The 20470-nt window shown below is 47.2% G+C and overlaps 1 protein-coding gene across 7 annotated transcripts in view; it reads left to right on the forward strand.

Moving 5' to 3' along the window:
- The window catches only part of mef2cb (myocyte enhancer factor 2cb), a 66197-nt gene extending 46366 nt beyond the window's left edge, over positions 1-19831 (forward strand). For 2 of the 7 annotated variants that reach the window (XM_058635518.1, XM_058635519.1), the window contains 7 exons: positions 8440-8583; positions 11148-11328; positions 12323-12370; positions 16707-16879; positions 18064-18193; positions 18420-18555; positions 19181-19831. In XM_058635518.1, coding sequence (XP_058491501.1) covers positions 8440-8583; positions 11148-11328; positions 12323-12370; positions 16707-16879; positions 18064-18193; positions 18420-18555; positions 19181-19529 — 1161 coding nt within the window. In that variant the 3' untranslated portion in view covers positions 19530-19831. Of the gene's footprint in view, positions 1-8439; positions 8584-8745; positions 8884-11147; positions 11329-12322; positions 12371-16706; positions 16880-18063; positions 18194-18419; positions 18556-19180 lie in introns of all 7 variants that reach the window. The other 5 variants (XM_058635525.1, XM_058635520.1, XM_058635521.1 and 2 more) reach the window with 5 other exon arrangements.
- Positions 19832-20470: the final 639 nt, after the last annotated feature.

The following is a 20470-nucleotide window of genomic DNA, read 5'->3' on the forward strand; positions in this document are numbered from 1 at the left end:
GACTTGAAGACGAAGATAGAAACGTTTTTGACGCGTAAAAATGTAAAGAAGGAAGAAGAAAGAAAAAAAAAGTCAGCGTAAAACGGGAGGAGTAGTCGTCTGCGCTTGCCTTTAAATATACCTGTCACTATATGTCCCGCACACTCCAGCGCAATTGGCAACATGTGCCGAACTCGCCGCATAGGAGGGGGGGAAATAAAACCCGTGGCCCCCAAAACAAACCGCCGCCATCTCTGTTTGTGTGTTTGATGTACTTTTTTTTTTCTAATAAATGCCTCAAATAGTGGTAGTGGTCTAAAAATAGTCTGTGGTGAGGCTAAAAATAGCTGCCTCGCTGCGGTCCTTGCCGGGAGAGGGGTAGAAGAATGGGCTTGGAAGCGCTCTCGTGTTCACCCCCACTCACTCCCCCTTTCCTTATGTCTGAAACATAGTGGGTGGGGGTTGTTTTTGAAACGGATGAGTGAGTAAGCGAATTGTCAGGGTGTTCATTCAGCTTCTCTCTCTCTCTGTGTCTGAAGATCGACCGTGAAGTGTAGCCCTCGGCGACCACATGCTCAAGACCAACAGTCTGTGACCCTGTAGTGCCCATGAACATTTGATTCCTTGTACACAGTAGAAATTAATTTACTAGTCACACACACACACACACACACACTTCCACAAATAGACAACTTCTTGTCTTCTTATTTTTTGGGGGGATTTTTCCTCTTTGATTTTTACAGTGGATTTAACTGTGTTAAGAGGTCACAGAGTGTGATAAAAGTTATAAATCCACGTACCCACTTGAAAACCTCTTTAAATCATTTTTGTATAGATTAGAGCTAACGATTATTTTCATAATCGGTTAATCGATGAATCGTTTGGTTCATAAAATATCAAAAAAAACTTAAAAAATGTTGAAATGAGGACGTTCTCAAATGTCTTGTTTTGTCCACAAACCAAAATGATTCACTTTTGATGATTTCTTTGTTATCCAGAGCAAAGAAATAAAGAAAATACTCACATTTAAGAAGCTTAAATTATCGAAAATCTTGTTTTAATCATGAAAAAAGCTTAATCGATTATCCAAATAGTTGTCGATTAATTATCGATTCATCGATTAATTGTTTCAGCTCTAGTATAGATATGTTTAGTCAGTATGAATTCATGTGGGGTTTCTATGACACAAGGCCCCGGGTGAACACGCTGATAACTTCTTCGTAAACTTCATTTATTTTTTACAACTTGCAATTCGATATATTGTTTATTTTGTTTATTTTGTTTCCTCATTTGCGCCGTGACGTAAAGATGAACTGAGCGCGGGGCGGATGTGAAAGATACAAAAAGAGAGAACATTCAGAGCCACAGCGTTGTTTTCTCTACCTCCGCCTCACTTATGTTTGACCTCCTAATAAAACCCACAGGGCAGACCCACCACTTGGAAAATGCAGTGTTTGTTAACTGCGTTATTTTACAGGTTCACGCTCTCATTTTTGCATTATTGCTATGTTGACACTGGCAGTAGAAAACCCCCGTCGTAAGCATTCCACACAAAGAGAGTAAAGTTCACTGAGTTCACGTTTTATAGACTTTCTTCCACTTTTTTTTTTTTTTACAAGTAGCCTAAAAAGCAGACGACGGATAACATTTAATATCAAAAAAGTGGACCCTCCCACAAGAAAGTGAGTAGCACTTGGATCTCTGTCAGAAGTGTTTTTTTGTTTTGCTTTTTCCCCGAGGTCAGTGTTCCTAAGCGGAAGTTTGACGTACTCGCACAACAACAGAAGCAGGTTTTAAAAATAGACCATTTGAAATGTGCCAATATGTGGTCCCTATAGTGTGGAGTGGTGAAAAAAAAAAAAAAAGAAAAGGGGGCAGGCCACTTCTGAGGCCACGCTGCCAAAAGGCAATGCTTTTCCACTACACAGCCCAAAACAATTCACGCCAGCCATTAAGATGAAATGATGCCTTGTTCTTTGAAACTATTTGTGGAAAATCCAGAATAATGAAGATCTATTTATATAGATGGCATTCCCTGCCCTGCCTAGAGCCTCCCCCCGGCCTCACCCCCATCTCCTGCCATGATTGCTGCTTTGGGCAGGGTGTGGAAACTCAAGGTCACAGCATGGAGGTCAACCGGCTGGTCATTGTTACTGAAGGCCTCCCTCAGGCTCCCTTTTCCTGCTGTGGCACTGCACGATAAGAGACAGTGAGACAAAAGACGATAAGTGACGATCGGTGGAGGGACAAAGAGTAGATAGAAGGTGGCTGGAGGGGGGGGCGGCGACTTGGAGTTTAACCCGTTGCCACCCCGAGGTAACTGGAGTCGTTTAGCTGAAGCGGCACTGTTGCTCCAGAGTCTTTAATAACTTGAAGTAAGTCATCGATTTACTGACAGTGTCACATAAAGTGCTCGCCTGTTGTGATTACGGGTGTGTTTCCACTCCGTTAACCATGGAAAAGTGATTTATTTCCCTTGTTTAATTTCCACTCAAACACACAGATAGATAAACCCGCCGTCTCGCTCATTTCGCTGGAAACGCGTTATGCAACTGCGAGTGTGGACGCGATGAAAGACGGGTGACGGGGGTGCAGATATAAGTGCCCTTTTTATCCACTTTCACTGAGCTGGCATTGTGTCTGATAATGTCTATCTGGGTAATTATACAGTGCAGTGACTAGACTGAATGACCACTTTGTTCCCGGGGCTGTGATGCTGCTGGAGCAAACAGTGTTGGATTCTGACATGTGCTTAGTGTGTGTCTCGTCCATATGGGAAACACTGCACCATCTGGTATTGTGATGTGTACTGGCTAGCTAACACTGCCTGTCTGTGAGTGGGCTCTCGTCTGCAGCGGGCTCCTTTTTTTTTTTTTTTTTTTTAATGGAGATTTTAGCACATGCACAAGCCACAGTGTCACAGTTTGGAGGCACTGTGTCGCCTCCTCCCTCACTCTAACACTTGCCTCTATTTTTTGCTCTAATTCTCACTCCCATTCAGTCAATCTAGTAATCCCTAAACAGCGTATACACAGCTAAACAGCAGATATGAGCCCGCGCGCGGTCACTTTGCCCAGAGATGATGGTTTCCAGGCGTCCGCCTTTGATTTGAGATTATAGTGCAGCAGGGCACCAGGAGTGAGGGGCTTCAAAGCCACCAAATAACTGAAAAGTCATTGATGCGATGTGTGTGTGTGTGTGTGTGTGTGTGTGTGTGTGTGTGTTTCACATGTTGGCTCAGCCAGTGCACATGGATGCACAGATGAGGACTGGGAGAGACAGACGTGTAATTTGGGGCTTCCATTTCTCAGATTGGTAACCTAGAAAATCAACTATCTCATATCAAACACACACACACACACACATAGACACACCATGTAGCCATCATCCATGGGCATGCCCCTCGACATGGACCTGGCATGTTCAAACCACGCTTCATGAAACTGTGGCCTTCTTGCCTTTGGTCTGCCATCTGCTTCTAATAAGCTAAGCCAGCCTGATCCCTCTGATGTTCCCTCCACTCTGAAAAGCAGAGAGAAATAAAGAAAGAGTGAGCAAGAGTGGTCGAGGAGGGGAGGGAGGGAGGGAGGTAGGGGGAGAGAGACAAAAAAAAGAAAAAGAAAAGAAGAACAAGTAAGAATGAGAGCATATCTCAAACATGTGATTACCCTGCCGCCAGCAAAGGCCACCAGTGTGCTTATTGTACAGTGGGAGCTTAATCCCCAGCACGTCCACTTCATGTCCATTTCCACTTTGTGATTCGTGATGGGAAGGGACAGTGTTTATCCCCCACTGCCTCACCCCCACTGACATTGAGCCATATTGCTCCTTACCAATCTACTCTCGTGAAATTGAGTTAGTCAATTGGTGGAAAGCATAGAGGGAGCTCCCAGTTGTCTCTGGTGTTCCAAACTTTTTATTTTTTTTCCATGAAACGATCAGGATCTAAATCGTAGCTTTGTCACTTGCAGACTATTTAAAGAGAATGCTCTCAAGAAAGGGGATTTAATTAGTGTGGCCCCTAGCTTTAAACGTCATTTTAATTGTAATTGACTTTTTAGGTCCTCTAAACCAGCGATTGAAAAGTCTCTCATGCATACTCTGTGAGTGCACCCTGTGGTCTCGTGAGGAAAACGCTCCTGGAATCAGGTCTGTAGAATCCTGTGAGCAGTATCCCATTGTGTCAAAAAAAAAAAAATAAAATAAGCTTTCTCAACTCACTGTGACAAACCGGAGCTGTTTTATTTAGTTATTTATTTATTTATTTATTTTTAACAGCATAGCAAACATGATTAGACCTAAGTAGCACAGTTATTAATACTGTTATATTGTGTTTGTCTCTCTCGGGTGATACTACTACAACCATAAATCGCTGTGTTTATTGGGGGGGGGCGGGGGGCTCTTTGTCTTTATAACGTGTGTGTTTGTCTGAAGGCCACACACTGATGGCAAAGACATAAAGGTCCATTATAAACAGTCTGTTTTTGTAAAGGTTTTTTTTTTTTCAGCCATTGGGCCGAAGACACTGAGAAACATTCACTGGTCTGGCTGTTGCCAATCGCCATAAACACAATATTGAATGTGTCATACCCTTCAGCCACTGCCAACATAACTGCAGAGAGAGGGGGGGGGGGGGGGGGAGCGGTCAGCGGCTAGGCTTGTTCCAACTCACCACAGCACCGACCCCATCGCAGATAAAGACGCTCGCGCGTCCGTCCAGCGACGTCGCGAAGTCCCACGCTTCGCCGTCGTCGAGACGCGTCGGCATTGTGGTAAAAAAATTAGCGGGGGGAAAAAAAAAACCGGCAGGAAGTCGTGAGACGGGAGACAGACTGCACAACAGACTGAGAGGCAGAGATGGGGGGCAGAAAGACAGATAGAGGGATAGAGAGGGTGAGCAGGGTGGCAGAATGCCGAGCAGACGGATCCTGGTATGGCAGGAGTTCTGTGCAAGCGTCAGCTGTCCCTAGCAGACCCCCTGGGGCCGCTCAGAACTCACACCCAAATACCCTCCTCGCAGTTCTCTCTCAAGAGCAATGTGAAAGAATCACCCCCCCAAAATGATGAAATTAGACTTAAAATTCAGGGGTTTTTGTTGAATGACACGGCCACTGTGATCGTCTCAAACTACCTCACTGTACTCCAGCCAGCTGAGGGGGGGGATATGGAAGTGAAGGGTACCGATGAGACGGGGGCGTCGGAGTATGTAGGACGCGGTGTCTGTGCTGCGCCTGCGTCACTTAGGCCCTGTGACAAGTCGAGTCATGAGGGAGCATCATGAAGAAGGAGTTTAATTAGGAGCAAGCCTCCAAAGGGGCCACAGAGAGAGACACACGGAGCCGAGCAAGCAGTCACATCTTTTTGCAGCTTTTCGTGTCGTCATCCCTTTTTTTTTTTTCCCCGCTCATATTTACTGTACTCTGTAGCATAGGCCTCTTTTCATGTCGCTTACTGTGGAAGTTTGTAGCTTTTGTTAGTGTTTCCCAAATGTGATTGGAAATGAATTTAAAGGCAAAAAAAATAATGCTTAAAATAAAAAAAAACTAATGACCCAAAGTTTATCAGGCAGCAGATCCTAGGTTCTTGTAATAATTTATTAATTTGAACATAAAAAACACAATTACAGTGAATGGTTTTTGTACAATAATGGTGGCACAAATGAACAGCTCATGAATATTTCTGTTTAAATCTCGTCCTGTTCTGTTCACATATTCCCCCAAAGACTATTTTCATACCTGCTCTTCAAACCTGTGTCTCTCAGCATTGGATTAGCAGCTCTTTTTTTTTGAATGTTAATTATTCTCCATCTTGTTGAAATATGCATCGTTAATGTGTCTTATACACTAACAGCGATGGTGTCGCGGAAGCCTTATTTGGAGCAGCGGCTGATGAACAAATGCAGAGTGCTGATAAAGTGATGGGTTATTAGAGAGGGGGGGGGGTGCGGAAGAAGCGTGGAAGAAGACTGGAAGAGCGAGCGGCCCTTCTATGGCTCTGTGCGCGCACCAGCAACTCCAATTGGATGTTAAGTTTGTGTGTCAGCCCTTGGCAACAGGTGTGATGACTGAAAACAGGTGGACATAACTGGGATAAGTGGCATAGTGCCCTTGTACCGCACCCTCAATGTGCTGAGCCCTGGTGGAAAGCTAAGCCCATGGACCACATGCTTCCAAGTCATATAACACTCCATCGACACCCTATGCAACTGTTGCCCAATCCCCCCCCACCGCCCCCCTGCAAGACCACCAGCTCTGCAGCTCCATATGGGTGTCACCTTTATCCCGGGGCCCTCGCTCGCCTCTTCCTAGAATGGAAGTGAACCTCTCTCGCACCCTGAGCCGCCGGCGGTAGGCGGTGGGAATGAGCGCGAGTGGGACGGAAGAGTTTTGTTTTGCTCGCATGCATCCTCATGTGAACAGAAAAGAGAAAAAAAGGGGGGGGGGGGGGGGGCAGCGGTTCAGCTCTTGTCAGTTCGATAAGATCCATCGCCAAGACCAGAAACTGCACAAAAGAAATACCAGAACATCTCACATCTTACGCCTTCGCCAAAAAAAAAAAGAAAAAGACATGATGCCAAACCTCTGCTCCCTCTTTGTTCTTTTGACTCATCCAGCTCAGAAACAGCCTGAGAGGGGCCTGATTTACCGTAGGCCTTGCTGGGAGTCAGATCTCCTGCATCGCCTTTGGTGGATTCGTTTGGTTTTGTGATTTCCTGAAGACTTGTCAAAAAAAGATGTGAGAGACGCTTTCAATTTCACAATTCCACATTTCCACTCTGGGGGCCGAGTGAGGATTTCAGAGAAAGTAGAGGAGAGCCAGCGAAATGTTGACACGCTTACAGTAGCTGCTTCACCACAAAGATGCCTCAAGGAATCAAACACTCCTCACACACACACACACACACACACACAAAAGGAGCCCTCTAAGTTCACTAAAACCACACTGAAAACGGGCCTTTGTTGTGCTGACATGAGAGATGACTGGATTGTTGTTTGTTTTCTAAGCAAGCAGATCACTCCCTGTCACTCGTGATGGAGCAGCTCGCACTCGTATCTCCTCCGTGAGTGAGTGAGTGAGTGAGTGAGTGAGTGCTGATGGAGACAAACAAATGAGAGGAAGAAGTTCACCGAGATTAACTTATCTTAGCGTCTATCTTCCTCCTTCCTCCAGCACAGTCTCTCAGTTTTCTCCTTCTTCTTCTTCTTCTTTCGTGACGCTAACACCCACTCCCACACACCCACACATGCACACACACAAACACGGACTCATTCCCCTCGTTCCCTTCCCATACACACACATGACAACCTATACAGAGAGAGAGGGAGAGAGAGAGAGAGGCGCACACACACACTTGATCAGCATCAAATACAGGGTGTGCTAAAGTAAATTTAATTACGTCTGTCTGATATGAAGCTTCAGATGAAAGTCGGAGAGCGCAGTGTGAAGCGACGACTGCACAGACAGGAGCAGGCCCGTGATATTCCTCCTGTAGACTAATCTCCCTTTATTAAAGCCAAGGAGGGGGAGGAGGAGGAGTGTGTGTGTGTGTGTGAAGTTGGGAGGAGGAGGAGTGCGTTGAGGTCTTTTTGATGAGATCTCTAACTGTCAGCTACTGTACTTTTCCTCTCCCCGTGCTTTTGTCTCCCACTTTGCGAGAAGCAAATGAACGCGTGAGCGCGCGGCCGCGTGCACATCAGACACAGTAATGTGCTGTGAAACTTATCCCCGTTGTTAGGGTTGTCAACAATATCTAAAAAAGGACTCTCTCTCTCTCTCTTGCACTCTCTTTGTCTGTCTCTCTCTCTCTCGGTGCTTCTTTCTGCCTGTCTGCTGTTTCCCCGGCTGCTCTAATGGGGGCAGGTGGCCATCAGGTGGCCAAAACAGAAACTACCACATTTAATAATAGCACACATACAGTATTCCACAGTCGTGAACCCCTGTGGCTCTCTGCTGTATTTTAATTTATTTTTGTACTTTATGATCATTCGATAATTACGGTTATAAAAAAAAAATGTGTTTTACTATTATGACTCTCTTTCTTTCCGTCCCCCGTCCCCCCCCCCCTCCCGTGTCATTATGAGGTTTCAAGGTCCCATGATTTGTCATTTGGTCATGCGTGTTATCATCCGTCACGTCTTGTTATTGGATTCGGTTTAATCCTTTGTGCCGTCCTGAGCGGCGGAGCTGCGTGTTTCACTTGTTCACAAAGAAGCCAGTGTGTCCTCGTGTTGTTGGAGGTTAAAAGGAAGCCTGCCAATTTTTTTCCTTCTTAGAAATTCACCCAGTTTCTGCAGGAGGGGAAAAAAAAATCACTGGAAATCTTTTTTTAAAAATAGTCCAAAGTATTTTTAATTTTCAGGAAATGTTTTTCCAAACTTCCTCTTAATTGGACGTGTCTTTTTGGTTCATTGTTACAAACCTCTGTTTCACATGTGTGCTGCGCCACTGCTCTGTTTACAGACGTTGAGAAAGAAGGGCCTAAATGGCTGCGACAGCCCAGACCCCGACGCAGACGACTCGGTCGGCCATAGCCCCGAGTCCGAGGACAAGTACAGGAAAATAAACGAGGACATTGACCTGATGATCAGCAGACAGAGACTGTGTGTAAGTACATCTCATTGAGCCTCCCTCTCACCTTTCTTTCCTCTCTTTCCCTCCCCCCTGTGCTTTCTGTTTGCTTCGTCCACGTGTCCTTGTTTTCGTCACGTGTGTGTCCCCGTCCCTTCACCCGTGTCCGTCTTCTGCGGTTGTGGTGGGACCTGGCAGGCATTGAGCAAGAAGGAGAACAAAGGTGGCGAGAGCCCGGAGCTCGAGTCGGCTCTCATCCTCACGCCACGCACTGAGGAGAAATACAAACAGATTAACGAAGAGTTTGATCACATGATCAAAACTCATAAGATACCTGTAAGTACTGGGCTGACACGGCACGCATCCGCAGCAGGCTAACCAAAAAACGCTGACTGGCAAGTTCCCGTCGAGCTAACCCGTCTAACCACCATTGTTTGCCTCGAGACTAAATACTGGGACCGAGAGTGAGATCACGCCGCGTACTTACACAGACGGGATCTTTGATTTCCCTCGATCGCAGCTTGACGAGCCGTCCTCTAATTTGACGCCGCTGTGGCCGTAACAAGCAGACACTGTTGCTATAGTAATTGCAGACTTTCTCTCATGACACATTTTAACCTCGCCGGGTTCCCCACCTTGAACCCGTTACCCACAATGCCTTGCCTTGCTCCCAGGGGAGGTGCGGTCTGCATGTGCTTGTTCCCTCTCCCCGCTCTGAAACACAGCAATCACTCACCCGCGACAACAAGGACAGACAGTGTGGCAGCGAGACATCAGCAGACATGTACAAACTCTCTCTCGCTTCCATTATCGCACCTTTTTTTTTTCCAAATCAATTTGCATTTTAAAGACGTATTTGTTCCTGGGTTTAAACATGACAAGACACCACAGCACAACATAAAGGCAAACATGTCCTGCCCTTCACTCACAGAGCACCATGTTGGAATGGTTAGTGCTCTTCCCTCACAAAGGAAGAGATAATTCCACAATAGAAGAACAGTAGTAGCGTCTGAGCCACGTGGAGCTCTAGGGAGGAGATGTGGTTTAGAAGCGAGGCAGGGGTATGGCGAGCTGGGGTGGGTTTGGGATCAGAGCTGAGTGGGGACGGGGGGGGGTGGAGGGGGTGGGGACTCTGCACACAACAAGTGGCAGTTCGCTGTGTGGTCAGGGTGGCTGCCAAGCACTGGGCCTCTGGATTGCAGGGGACTGTTGAGGGGACTGTGGGGAGAGAGGCAGCGGGAGGAAGATGAGTGAAACAGGAAGGATGGCACCAGTTAAAGGACAGCTTACAGATGGGGAGTGGGGGGCGAGGGGGGGGGCCCCTCTAAACCCAGAAATTGGGTGTGTCCGGGCCTAAACGTGCCGTGCACTCAGAGATAAAAACAAGAATTAAAAACGCGGCAGGGAAAAATCATGAGGTATGAAAACTCCCCAACAAGGAATCCGAGATGGAAGGAATTACTCAAAGAGACCCAGAGGCTGCACCTCACTGGTTATAAAATAAAGCATCCTTAGCTTTCGGCTAAACCACCACTGTGTAAAACTGAGGCCCGCCAATGAAATACGCTCAAAGTTACCGTCGTCGTACGTTAACATAATATTGGCAACAAAAGAACACTGGGGGAGGGACGACGTAGCGTTGAGGCCTCTATTCCACGTGACCCAGCCCAGCGATCCCACTGATGCGCTCGCTCCGTGGCTCTGAGAACACATGGCAGTAATTTAGGGCCCTATTTTGTACTTCCTAAAGCTAACATGCAGGATCAACCACTTCCAGGGCACTCCCAAGGTTAAGTCCTTCTTGCCAAGTGACACAATAAACATGACAAACGAGACGCTCGGGGGGCCGGCAAGTTACCCTGGGCTCACGCTCACGATGAGACCGCTGTCCTATCCAAGAGCGCCTCTTAAAAACACTCTGCATTAGCTTCACCGGGACAGAAAAATAAATTATTCCTTATTGCGTCCGTGCAGTCTTGGCGCTAACTTTTTCTGCAAGTAATCCTGCAGACTTTTTAGCGAGGCGAAGACAGACTGAATTATCTTTAGCACTTTAGGACGGTGGGATGCCATTGGCTTTGTTCCCAGTAAACCATAGCCCTTTTTTTTATTTTTATTATTTCTCTAATGTAATAAACCAGGACTGTATTCCAGGGAATATAAATGCAGCGATACTTTTTTTGCCTTCACAATAAATGTCACGATGGAGTCCTTAGCCCCAGAGTAACCTATATACAGACAGTAAGTTCCATGGAGTTGTAATGACAGAGTATTTCCACTGTATCATTACCTCTTGGGTGCAATTTAAAGACTCATGAGTGGCCCTTTTTTTTGTTTTTAACATGCTTACCCTTTTGTTTTTGTGCACTGCTCCCTGTCACCACCCATATAGTCTTGTATATGCATGGTTATCTATTGTTAGCCGTCCATTTGTCCTGAAATCTGTCTTTTCCTTTTGTGTACGGCCGCTTCTCGAGTGCTTTCTGTGGATGTTTCAAAGCGTCTTCAGAACGCTCGCTTGCTTCTGGTGTTCCACAATCTTTCAAAGTCGTAATCAAAGTCGCACTTTTGTCCCCTCTCTGTCCGTCCGTCTCTCTCAGCAGGCCGTCCCCCCATCAAACTACGACATGCCCGTGTCCATTCCTGTTAGCAACCAGAACAATCTCATCTACAGCCATCCCGGAGGTTCCCTAGGCAACCACAACCTGTTGCCACTGGCGCACCACGGCCTACAGAGAAACAGCATGTCTCCTGGAGTTACACACAGACCTCCCAGTGCAGGTAACTTGCATCCACACACCCATGTACATGCTGTTGTCCCATAGACACGCGTAAAAAGTGTATTCAGGCATGTAGACGTGGTCAAACCCGAGCATCAGAGTGTGGAAGACGGGTGATTTAAGTGGCTTAGTATGTGGCACGGTTGTTGGCGCCAGGTGGTTTGAGTATTTCAGAAACTGCTGACCTCCGACAATTTTCACTCACAACCAGAGAGAACGCCCCCAAAAGAAAAAATAAAATAGTGAACATATCCAGTGAATGACAGATTCCAGAGGTCAGTAACCTGCAGGAGTAACGCTAACTAGCACTCAGGTACTGAAGACCATCAAACCCTAGGGCAGATGAGCTATAGCAGCGGACGACCACACGGGGGTGCCACTCTGTGTACCTAATAAAGTGGCCGGTGAGCGTCCACTCACATATTGCTCGCTCAGAGTTGTGTGATGATTTAGTGACACAGAAGACATTCTCAGTTTGATTTAATGTGAGTTTTCTGCACACTGCGATGCCCGGCCCCCGCGTAGAAGCGTCCAGTCAGCTGGTGACATCAGTAAATCAGGCCTGTTGGCTTGTTATTGTTGTCTAAAGTCCTTTTTCTGTCCCTCTGGTCTGAAGGCTGCTGCCCACACGCGCACCCTGTCATTACAACTGGATGCTCTGAAGCGCCAGCGTAAACTAAATATGAGTTTTGGCACTCGCAGCGTCCACACCAAACCACACGTGTCCCGGACCCTCCCACTCCTCCACCTCACACGGCTTAAAAATAATAATGTGCCATTTTTCTTGGACGGCGGGGCATAATGAATCCAGCTCGCAGTGTGTTGAGGTTTCCAGTGGGAAAGTGTAACACTTCTGGTATCAGTGATAGAATTCGTGTTAGTTTCTTGAAAGGCGAGCGAGACCTGAGACAGGAGTTTACCGTGGATGTTCCGTGGGTGTCTGTGCTCTAACGGGCTTCTCTCTCCTGTGCTCCACTCTCGCTTTCATCTTTCAGGTGGCCTCATGGGTGCTGACCTCACCACTGGCGCAGGCACCAGTGCTGGTAAGAATGGCCTCCTCACACACACATATGGCACCCACTCACCCACTCGAGGCCATAAATTGCATGACTAATAGCAACCCAAACCCAAATGGAGATTCTGTCCATGGTGTGTTGATGTTAGCGGTCGTGCAGTTCATCTGGGAATGTTTGCACAGCGCTCGCCTTGTGAAACATCCTGTCTGCGTTGGGCTATAAAACGCTAGAACAAGTGTGGGGAAACAAATAAAAACTGCACGATGTGCTCGGGCGGCAGATTGACTGACAGGTAATCAGCCGACTTTTTTGGTTTTCGGCTTCTCTTTGCCGCCGAGCAGCTTACTTTCCCTTTTTTTGCATTTTGATTTTTGAGTGTAAATTAAAAACGTCAACACCCGCCGCGCCTAATTGGAGCGAGACAAACTCGCCAAACAATAACCGCATGTGTGTGTGTGTGTGTGCGCCGGATTCATTCAGACGGCGCTCGCCGTGCGATATTGATCCCACGGAGCAGGAGAACAACCCGCGTCTGAGAACTCTTATGTGTTAGCTTCTGTGTGTCAGTGGATCTGTCCCCGGGGACATGTCAGGACCGAGTTTATGGCACATTTGAAATGGTTAAATTTTACAGCCTTGGCAGAGCAGAGTGTGAAATGGAGAGAATGGGGAGGGTAGGGGGGGTCAACGGGGCACAGCTGGGCAGCCCTGTCTGGCCCCTGGGGCACCGTCACAAGGGGGTCACTGCCTGGGTTTCTCTGTCTGGTCACTCGCACTCGCACATACGCACACACGCGCACAACGGGGCCACTTGTTGCGGCGTGTGTTCGGTCCACGGCATGCTGCGGAGTCCGAGATTCAAACGTGGCCTTTGTGTCGCCGTGCCCGAGTGGAACAGAGGCGCACTGTGAGAGCCGCGCGTCGCTCAGCAGCGGCCTAAAAAACACGACACTGAGGGAAACACAGAGAGAGAGAGGGAGAGAGGGAGTCGTGTCAGAACTAAAAGATTCCATTCAAAGCGCTCTTAAATCTCATCTGTGTGTGTGTGTGTGTGTGTGTTGAAGGAGTAGTGATGAATATCCACTGATGGCTGAAGCATGTGTGCAGAGGAGAAACAGTGGTTGAACACAGATGGAAGTGTTCTGTGGACTTGGTCAGCCATTTTAATGATGTTCCTCCACGAGTGAGTCAGTGTGAGGTGGCCCAGCCACCGCGGCACCGCCAGCCGCCGCTCCTCGCCGTGTGTTTTGATAAGCTCGTTGTACAACAGCTGTCTGGCCTGTGGACGCAGATGTAGGGCCGTGTGTTGTTGAATGTGTGTCTGAGTGCGCTGTAACACCTCCTTTTGTCTTCTACGTCTTGTAGTTTCATTTCTCGCTATATACGTGAGATTAGCATCACCGAGTTCCTCCAAAGCAGAGAAAAATAGTCCTCGTGTGAATTGACTTTATATATTCCATCCTCAGATCCTCCTTTGAGTTGTTTTTAATTTTCTTTAATATCATTTTCCCATTCCTCGTGATGAAGCTGCAATTAGTTCCAATTTCTGGGGGAGAAAAGAAACAACACAAAGTCTGTTTTGTTGTCGGTTGCCGAGCAACAGCGTCTTCATAAACCTCTATTTGCCCGCGCGGTGTACAAACGAAACTTTGTAGCGATACGCTGTCGTATACGCTGAGTTAACGCAAATTAAATATAACATTAGATCGAGGTGTGTACTCGTGTGTGTGTGTGTGCGTTAACACACATTAATCCGTCAAGTCGTTTGCCAGCGAGGAGCGAGAGAGAGAGAGAGAACGTGAGTGAAGGAGACAGACAGAGAGCTGATGAAGCGAGCTCCAAACCAAGTACCCCCAGCATGTGAAAACCTCCCACCTCCATTTGTACAATTATGTAGCTGTCATCTATGCTGCGCTCAGCACTCCAAAAGCACCGAGTGGATTTAACAAGAAGCCCCGGTCGCCTCTCACCTTGATCACACTCCAATTACTCCCTCAGATAAATTACACACGCGCGCCGCGTCTTTGAGACGCGAGCCGGTCAAAATCACGCGCACGCGCGGAAGAAGAAAAGAGAAAGAAGGAGAAGAAGAAATAATAACTGACAACTGACAAAGTCAGGGCTCATCGGTCTGTTTGAGTCTTGGCAGCGTCCCAGATGTACAAGCTGTAAGTGTGAACAGGCCTGTGACACCTTTCGTTCAGTTGGAGAATTTGGGGTTGAATGCACAAACCGCAACGGAAGCGTGTGTGTGTGTATGGGGGAATAGGATGGAGTGTGCCTGTTAGACCACAACAGGACATTAGAAATATTTTCAGTAACAGTGAAATGTATTCACATTTAACCACACCTCTCCTTTGTGTGTGTGTGTGTGTGTGTGTGTGAAAGACAGACACACACACACAGAGAGAGACAAACACGTGCATCTCGTAGTCCGTCCTTCCTCACACACAGAGTCAGTTTGCAGTGCACCCTCCAGCTATGACCTCAGGTGTCCCTTTAACACCTCTGCAATCACACAAAGCAAGTTTATCAGAATCTCAGATCAGGTGTTGCTCTCTGTGCGCGTTAGTTAGTGGCCGAGCATACTCCTGCCCGGGCTGTTTAATTTTGGTACTTCCTCTACATGGCTGACACCAAGCCATGTGTCACCGTTTGATTCGAGGGGGGGGGGGGGGGGGGAGGGAGGTGGCAGGGGTGCAAACCAAGATGCATCAGCGTGCAGTTCACCTAAATGTCCTTCGCCGCGATTCCAGTCGCAGCCCTTTCCTCGCTCTCTTCATTATCTCGCACATGCACTGTTCTGAAGTGCTTAAGCACTATAGCCAGTGCCACTCATGATCACAGTCAACTATAGGAGCATAATTGACCGGACTCACGGGGGGGGGGGGTGGCAGCACACAGATGTCGGATGAAACGTCTCCGAGATGAAGTCCGTGTCATCTTGACCAAAGTGTGTATTAATGCCTCTCTCTCTCTCTCTCTTTTGATTCATTTGTACAGAAACACTGATGTACTTCCTGCTGAGTTATTTACCAAAGTGTGTGTGTGTGCACGTGTGTGTGTGTGTGTGTGTGTGTGCTTGTCTCATTCATCTGGCTCCACATGCACCCACTCAATCTCACAAAGTGCCAGCCACGGGAATAAGAGAGCGGGAAAACTGAAGAGGCAGCTGCCTCTTTGCCAGTGCGAGATTGACACTCGAAGTGAGAGGGTCCAATACAGAACACACACGTGCATCCACACGTAGGAGCTGCCGCACGGTCACATTGTGCTCATGTACTCTTAGAAAAAAAAGGCACACGTGAAACTGTACAATAACGCACACAACGTCAGCTGACACACACACACACATAGTGTTTTCTCTCGCCACCGCTAGTGGTCGTTTGCTCTTCGGAGTTGTTGAAATTGAGCTTTTTCAGACTTTTCATTTCCAAACAACAAAAAAAAAAAACCCTCGCTCTCAAATTAAACAAAGATCAGCGAGGGGAAATTGCCCTGGAAGACATCTGCGACTCATTTTCCCCCCCCCTGGAGTATATGATTAGGAAATTCATTTATGTCTAACGTATAATTCCTGCCTGTCTTTCAAGTGGGAACGTCCACACAGCGGCCCTGTGTTCTGTCCCGCGAGGAGAAGGAAGGACTAGTCAGGGGGGAAAAACAGCCTGTGGGATTAGGGTTAGAAACAAAGACGTTGTTGCTCGCAAGAATGCTCCGCTCTCTGTGTTTTTTAATGACGTTGCTAGGATTTGGCCCCACCGGTTTTTTTGAGGGGAGTGAATGGGTGCTGCACTCGGGCCCTCTGTACTTAGGGAATGCAGATCTGGTGGCAGTCCCAAAGGCAGGGTCTTTGTCTGGAAGAACCACATGTGTTTAACTGTGATGGCCAAATGATGGGTCCCATCCCTCGCTGTGGTCTCGCGACCCGTAATTAGATGTTTTTACACAAATCCCTGGCTGTTGCAGGGCACATGTAGCCTTAACCGTCAGTCGTCTCTGGTCTCCGTGCTCTCGTCGGCGTGATCGTCATCATCAAGGCACAAAAAACAACTAAAAAATGGAATGTGTGAGTGCGTTTGAGTATTTTAAGTCGTCCTCTTACTGGTGAGCTCACAGACCTTGTGAAGTTCACCACAGGAAGTCGTAGTGACACAGAAAAACCCCCAAAAAATGAGCACAAGGTGCAAATGGACTCCTGTCGTTCTTAATTAGGCTGCACCGTCATGGACAGCGGGACTTCTAGGGTTCATTAAACTTCACGAAACAGGTTTTAAAACACGTGGTTCATAATACAATTCAAGAATATCGGCGTGCCTAATGTTTTGCTTCCCCTCCCCGTCCCTTTTTTTTTCCCTTATAGGAAACGGGTATGGAAACCACCGCAACTCGCCTGGTCTGCTGGTCTCTCCGGGTGGCATGAACAAGAACATGCAGCCAAAGTCTCCCCCACCGATGAACCTCGGCATGAACAACCGCAAGCCCGACCTACGCGTGCTCATCCCTCCTGGCGCCAAGAACAACATGCCCTCCATTGTGAGTAATCCCTTTTTTATTCCTCTTTTTTGTCTCATCATCATCATCATCCCGCCTTTGACCCCCCCCCCTCATGTTTCTTTTGTATCAGACTGATGCACACGTGTGTGTTCTCCCATCCCTGATATTTCGATATCTCTTCCCGTGTTCAGTTAGTCGTGACATTAGTCGCCTCCTAGAATTGATTCCTCGATTCCTCACTTACGTCTGTATTCTTCATTCATTTGCATTTATCATCCCCTCCGCTTTTTACATCCAATCAGTCCGAGGATGTCGATCTGCTGCTGGTGAGTCGGATTGCTGTTGAAATTTAGCAATTAATAATTAGATTAGAAGTAGATGTGAGCAGAAACTCGTAGCAACACATACTGTACCTGGTAGAAGTGATAGCAACCTCTTCATTTGTGCTCCATTTATTTATTTATTTATTTATTTTTGCTGTAATTAATGTCTTTATTACAGCAAGATACAGGTTTTTAAAGAACAGTAACTTTAACCTTTATTGTTGCTGACTGCGCTGAAGATGAGGCCTCACGTGGCATCTTCTGAGGGCCCATAGTGCCATCCAGTGGCGTGTCAGCGTAAAAGCAGCCTGGCCTCTTTCTTCCCTCAGCCCCTGCCTCCCCTCTCTCTCCCTCCCTCTCTCTCTCTTCCCATCACTCCCTTCATCTTCACGCCTGCGTATGGACTTTTTCTGTTGCACGCTCACAGCTTTTTTTAATCGATCGCGACATTTAAGAAAAAGACAAAAATGATAAAAGAAAAGGTAACAAAGAGTCGTTTTGAATCCCTGATATTCTGCCAAAACCATCCCCTCTGCCACAGTCAAGTGCTTCTCCTTTGCCATCGCTAGCCCGCGTTGCTGTGGAGACTGACGGCGTTACTATAGCGACAGTGGGCCCTTTCGGAAAGGCTGGTAAATGATAGGGTTGGCAGGGTTCAGCCGCGCCGCACGTTAAGTAATTAATTTGCTCAGAAGTTGGCATCGCGTTCATTTTCTCAGCATCTGTTGAAATGACAAGAGAGAAGAAAAGAAAAGAGGAAAAGGGACAGAAACTTCTCCGGGTTTATTGCAGTGTTTGTTTGTTTGTTGTTGTTGTTTTTGTCTGTCTCGTATCTCTCTGCGTGTTCTCATCTCTGTGTCTTACCTTCTTCTCCTTCTTCTTCTTCTTCTTCTGTCACAGAACCAGAGAATAAACAACTCGCAGTCGGCACAGTCACTCGCCACCCCAGTGGTATCAGTAGCAACTCCCACTCTGCCAGGACAAGGCATGGGCGGTTACCCATCTGCCATCTCTACATCTTATGGTACCGGTACGTACCGTGCTCTGTGTACTTCCATAAATCATCTCTAGCAGTCCTGTTTACAAAGTCCTGCACACGTTTCAAACACAAGTCCATTCAGTATGAGCTGCTCTTGAAGTTTGGTGTCATGCAAAAGTCCAACAGCAGAGGGTGCTATTGTCTCAGCCATAAATGCTCGCTGCAACGTCTTTGCACAAGCCCATAATCTACATCCTGTCGTCTCTTTCCTTCTCAGAGTATTCCCTGAATAGTGCAGATCTGTCCTCCCTGTCTGGCTACAACAGTGGCAGCTCCCTTCACCTGGGCTCGATGAGTGGCTGGCAACAGCAACACCTTCAGAACATGCAGCATTCAGCCCTCGGCCAGCTCGGGTGAGTGTCCGGGCGTTTGTGGTCTCACTGTATTTATTTATTTCCGGTATAAAAAAAATGTAGCCAAGGACGTTGGACAAAAAAAAAAAAATCACCACTAGGGGGAACTGTTTTTGAATGGACGTCTATGGGACAATGAGCTGTACCTCACCGCACTTGATTTATAACGTCACTATTTACACATTTAACAGTCTAAATCGCTAGTTTCAGATCTTAGCATAAAGAAAAATGGCATAATAACCTATTATTATTATTATTATTGTTTTTCCCCATTTTCTTGAGAAAAATCTGTGCAATTTCAAGAATATTAGGCTTAATTTACCATTTAAACATGCATCACAACTCACAGACCACAGTGAATCTATAAAGGCACAGAACAGTTAGTCACAGGTATCTGGAAGTGAAAAATAAAGTATTTCACATTACGATTAAATTCTAATTGTAATGTGAAATTTTCACAAATACACAAATTCATCCTGCGGGCCGGATTGGATCCTCTGGTGGGCTGGTTCTGGCCCACGGCTGCATGTTTGACACTCCTGATGTAGACACAGATGTTTGTGTACGTGACACCCTGCACCCTGCATCTCTGTAACCCTCTCGCCTTCTGCTCTCCCTCCCACAGAAATTGCTCTAACTCTCACCTGTGTCAGGGTTCAAATCTCTCGCTGCCCTCTGCTCAGAGCCTGCACATCAAGTCGGAACCTGTTTCTCCTCCCAGAGATCGCACCAACAGCACGTCGGGGGGCTACGGCGGCGGCGTGCCGCCTCCCCAGAACGCCTCGTCCCGCCAGGACTCGGGGCGCTCTCCCGTCGACAGCCTGAGCAGCTGTAGCAGCTCCCACGAGGGCAGCGACCGCGACGAGCACAGGAACGAGTTCCACTCGCCCCTGGGACTGGTCCGGCCCGCGCTGGACGAACGCGAGAGCCCGTCCATCAAGCGGGTGCGCCTGTCAGAAGGATGGGCAACATGATAGCACTGTCTTCTCCCCCCTCCTCCCCCCCCACGGTGCCCCAACAACGCATCGTCACAGTGCCCCAAAGTCACTCACTCACTGCCCGACCCCACGGCCTCGCTCCTTTTATCTCTTCAATGCTGAAGGAAAGAAAAGGGAACACCCCTTTTCATGAATCTGTTTGTAATTCTTTTTATTTTTCATTTTCCTTTTTTTTTCCGAGTGTGTGTGCGTGTGCGTGCGTGTGCGTGCGTGTGCTATACATATTGACATTATATAATGCAGTGGGGGTGTTGTAATGGGAGGGCGGGCGTTGATCGGGACGGGGATCGGAGGGCGTTTTTGTTTGGGGGGGGGGGGGGAACTATGCATACATCGTATCGTGTGTGGATTTAAAAAAGAAAAAGGAAAAAAAGAGAGTCACGTATGCATATATCTTTTACACGTGTGTGTGTGTGTGTGTACATATATGCATATCAACAAATAAGCAGCGACAAAACGGAATTAAAAAATAGTCAGGTACTCTGTTTCAGAAAACATACTTAACAATGTTGCCTCAGCGATATATCAGTGACTAAAGACGAAAACAGGAGAAAAAACGCGGAAAAAAAAGTTGGTTTGTTTGGTTTTTTTTTTGCATAAACATGAGTGTGTGTGTGTCCAGTGGATAAACAAAAAAAAACATCTTAGCACTTGAGTTGGACAAAAACAATACATGTGTACAGTGTCGGTTTCATTGCTATATTACCCTCTCTCTCTCTCTCTCTCTCTCTCGCTCTCGCTCTGCGGTTCTCCCTTGCAAAAAAAAAAATGTGTGTTAACATTTAGATGATGTCATGTTGCAGGTTCAACGTATTTATGTAAATATAAAGGGTCAAGGGGGGGGGGGGGGGAAGGGCAGGGGTCAAGTCGCCGGCCATTTACAAGGTTTATTTACTCACTCAATGGGAAAAAGCTTT

Source organism: Solea solea, chromosome 8, assembly GCF_958295425.1.
Source record: "Solea solea chromosome 8, fSolSol10.1, whole genome shotgun sequence".
In the NCBI taxonomy this organism is placed as follows: domain Eukaryota; kingdom Metazoa; phylum Chordata; class Actinopteri; order Pleuronectiformes; family Soleidae; genus Solea; species Solea solea.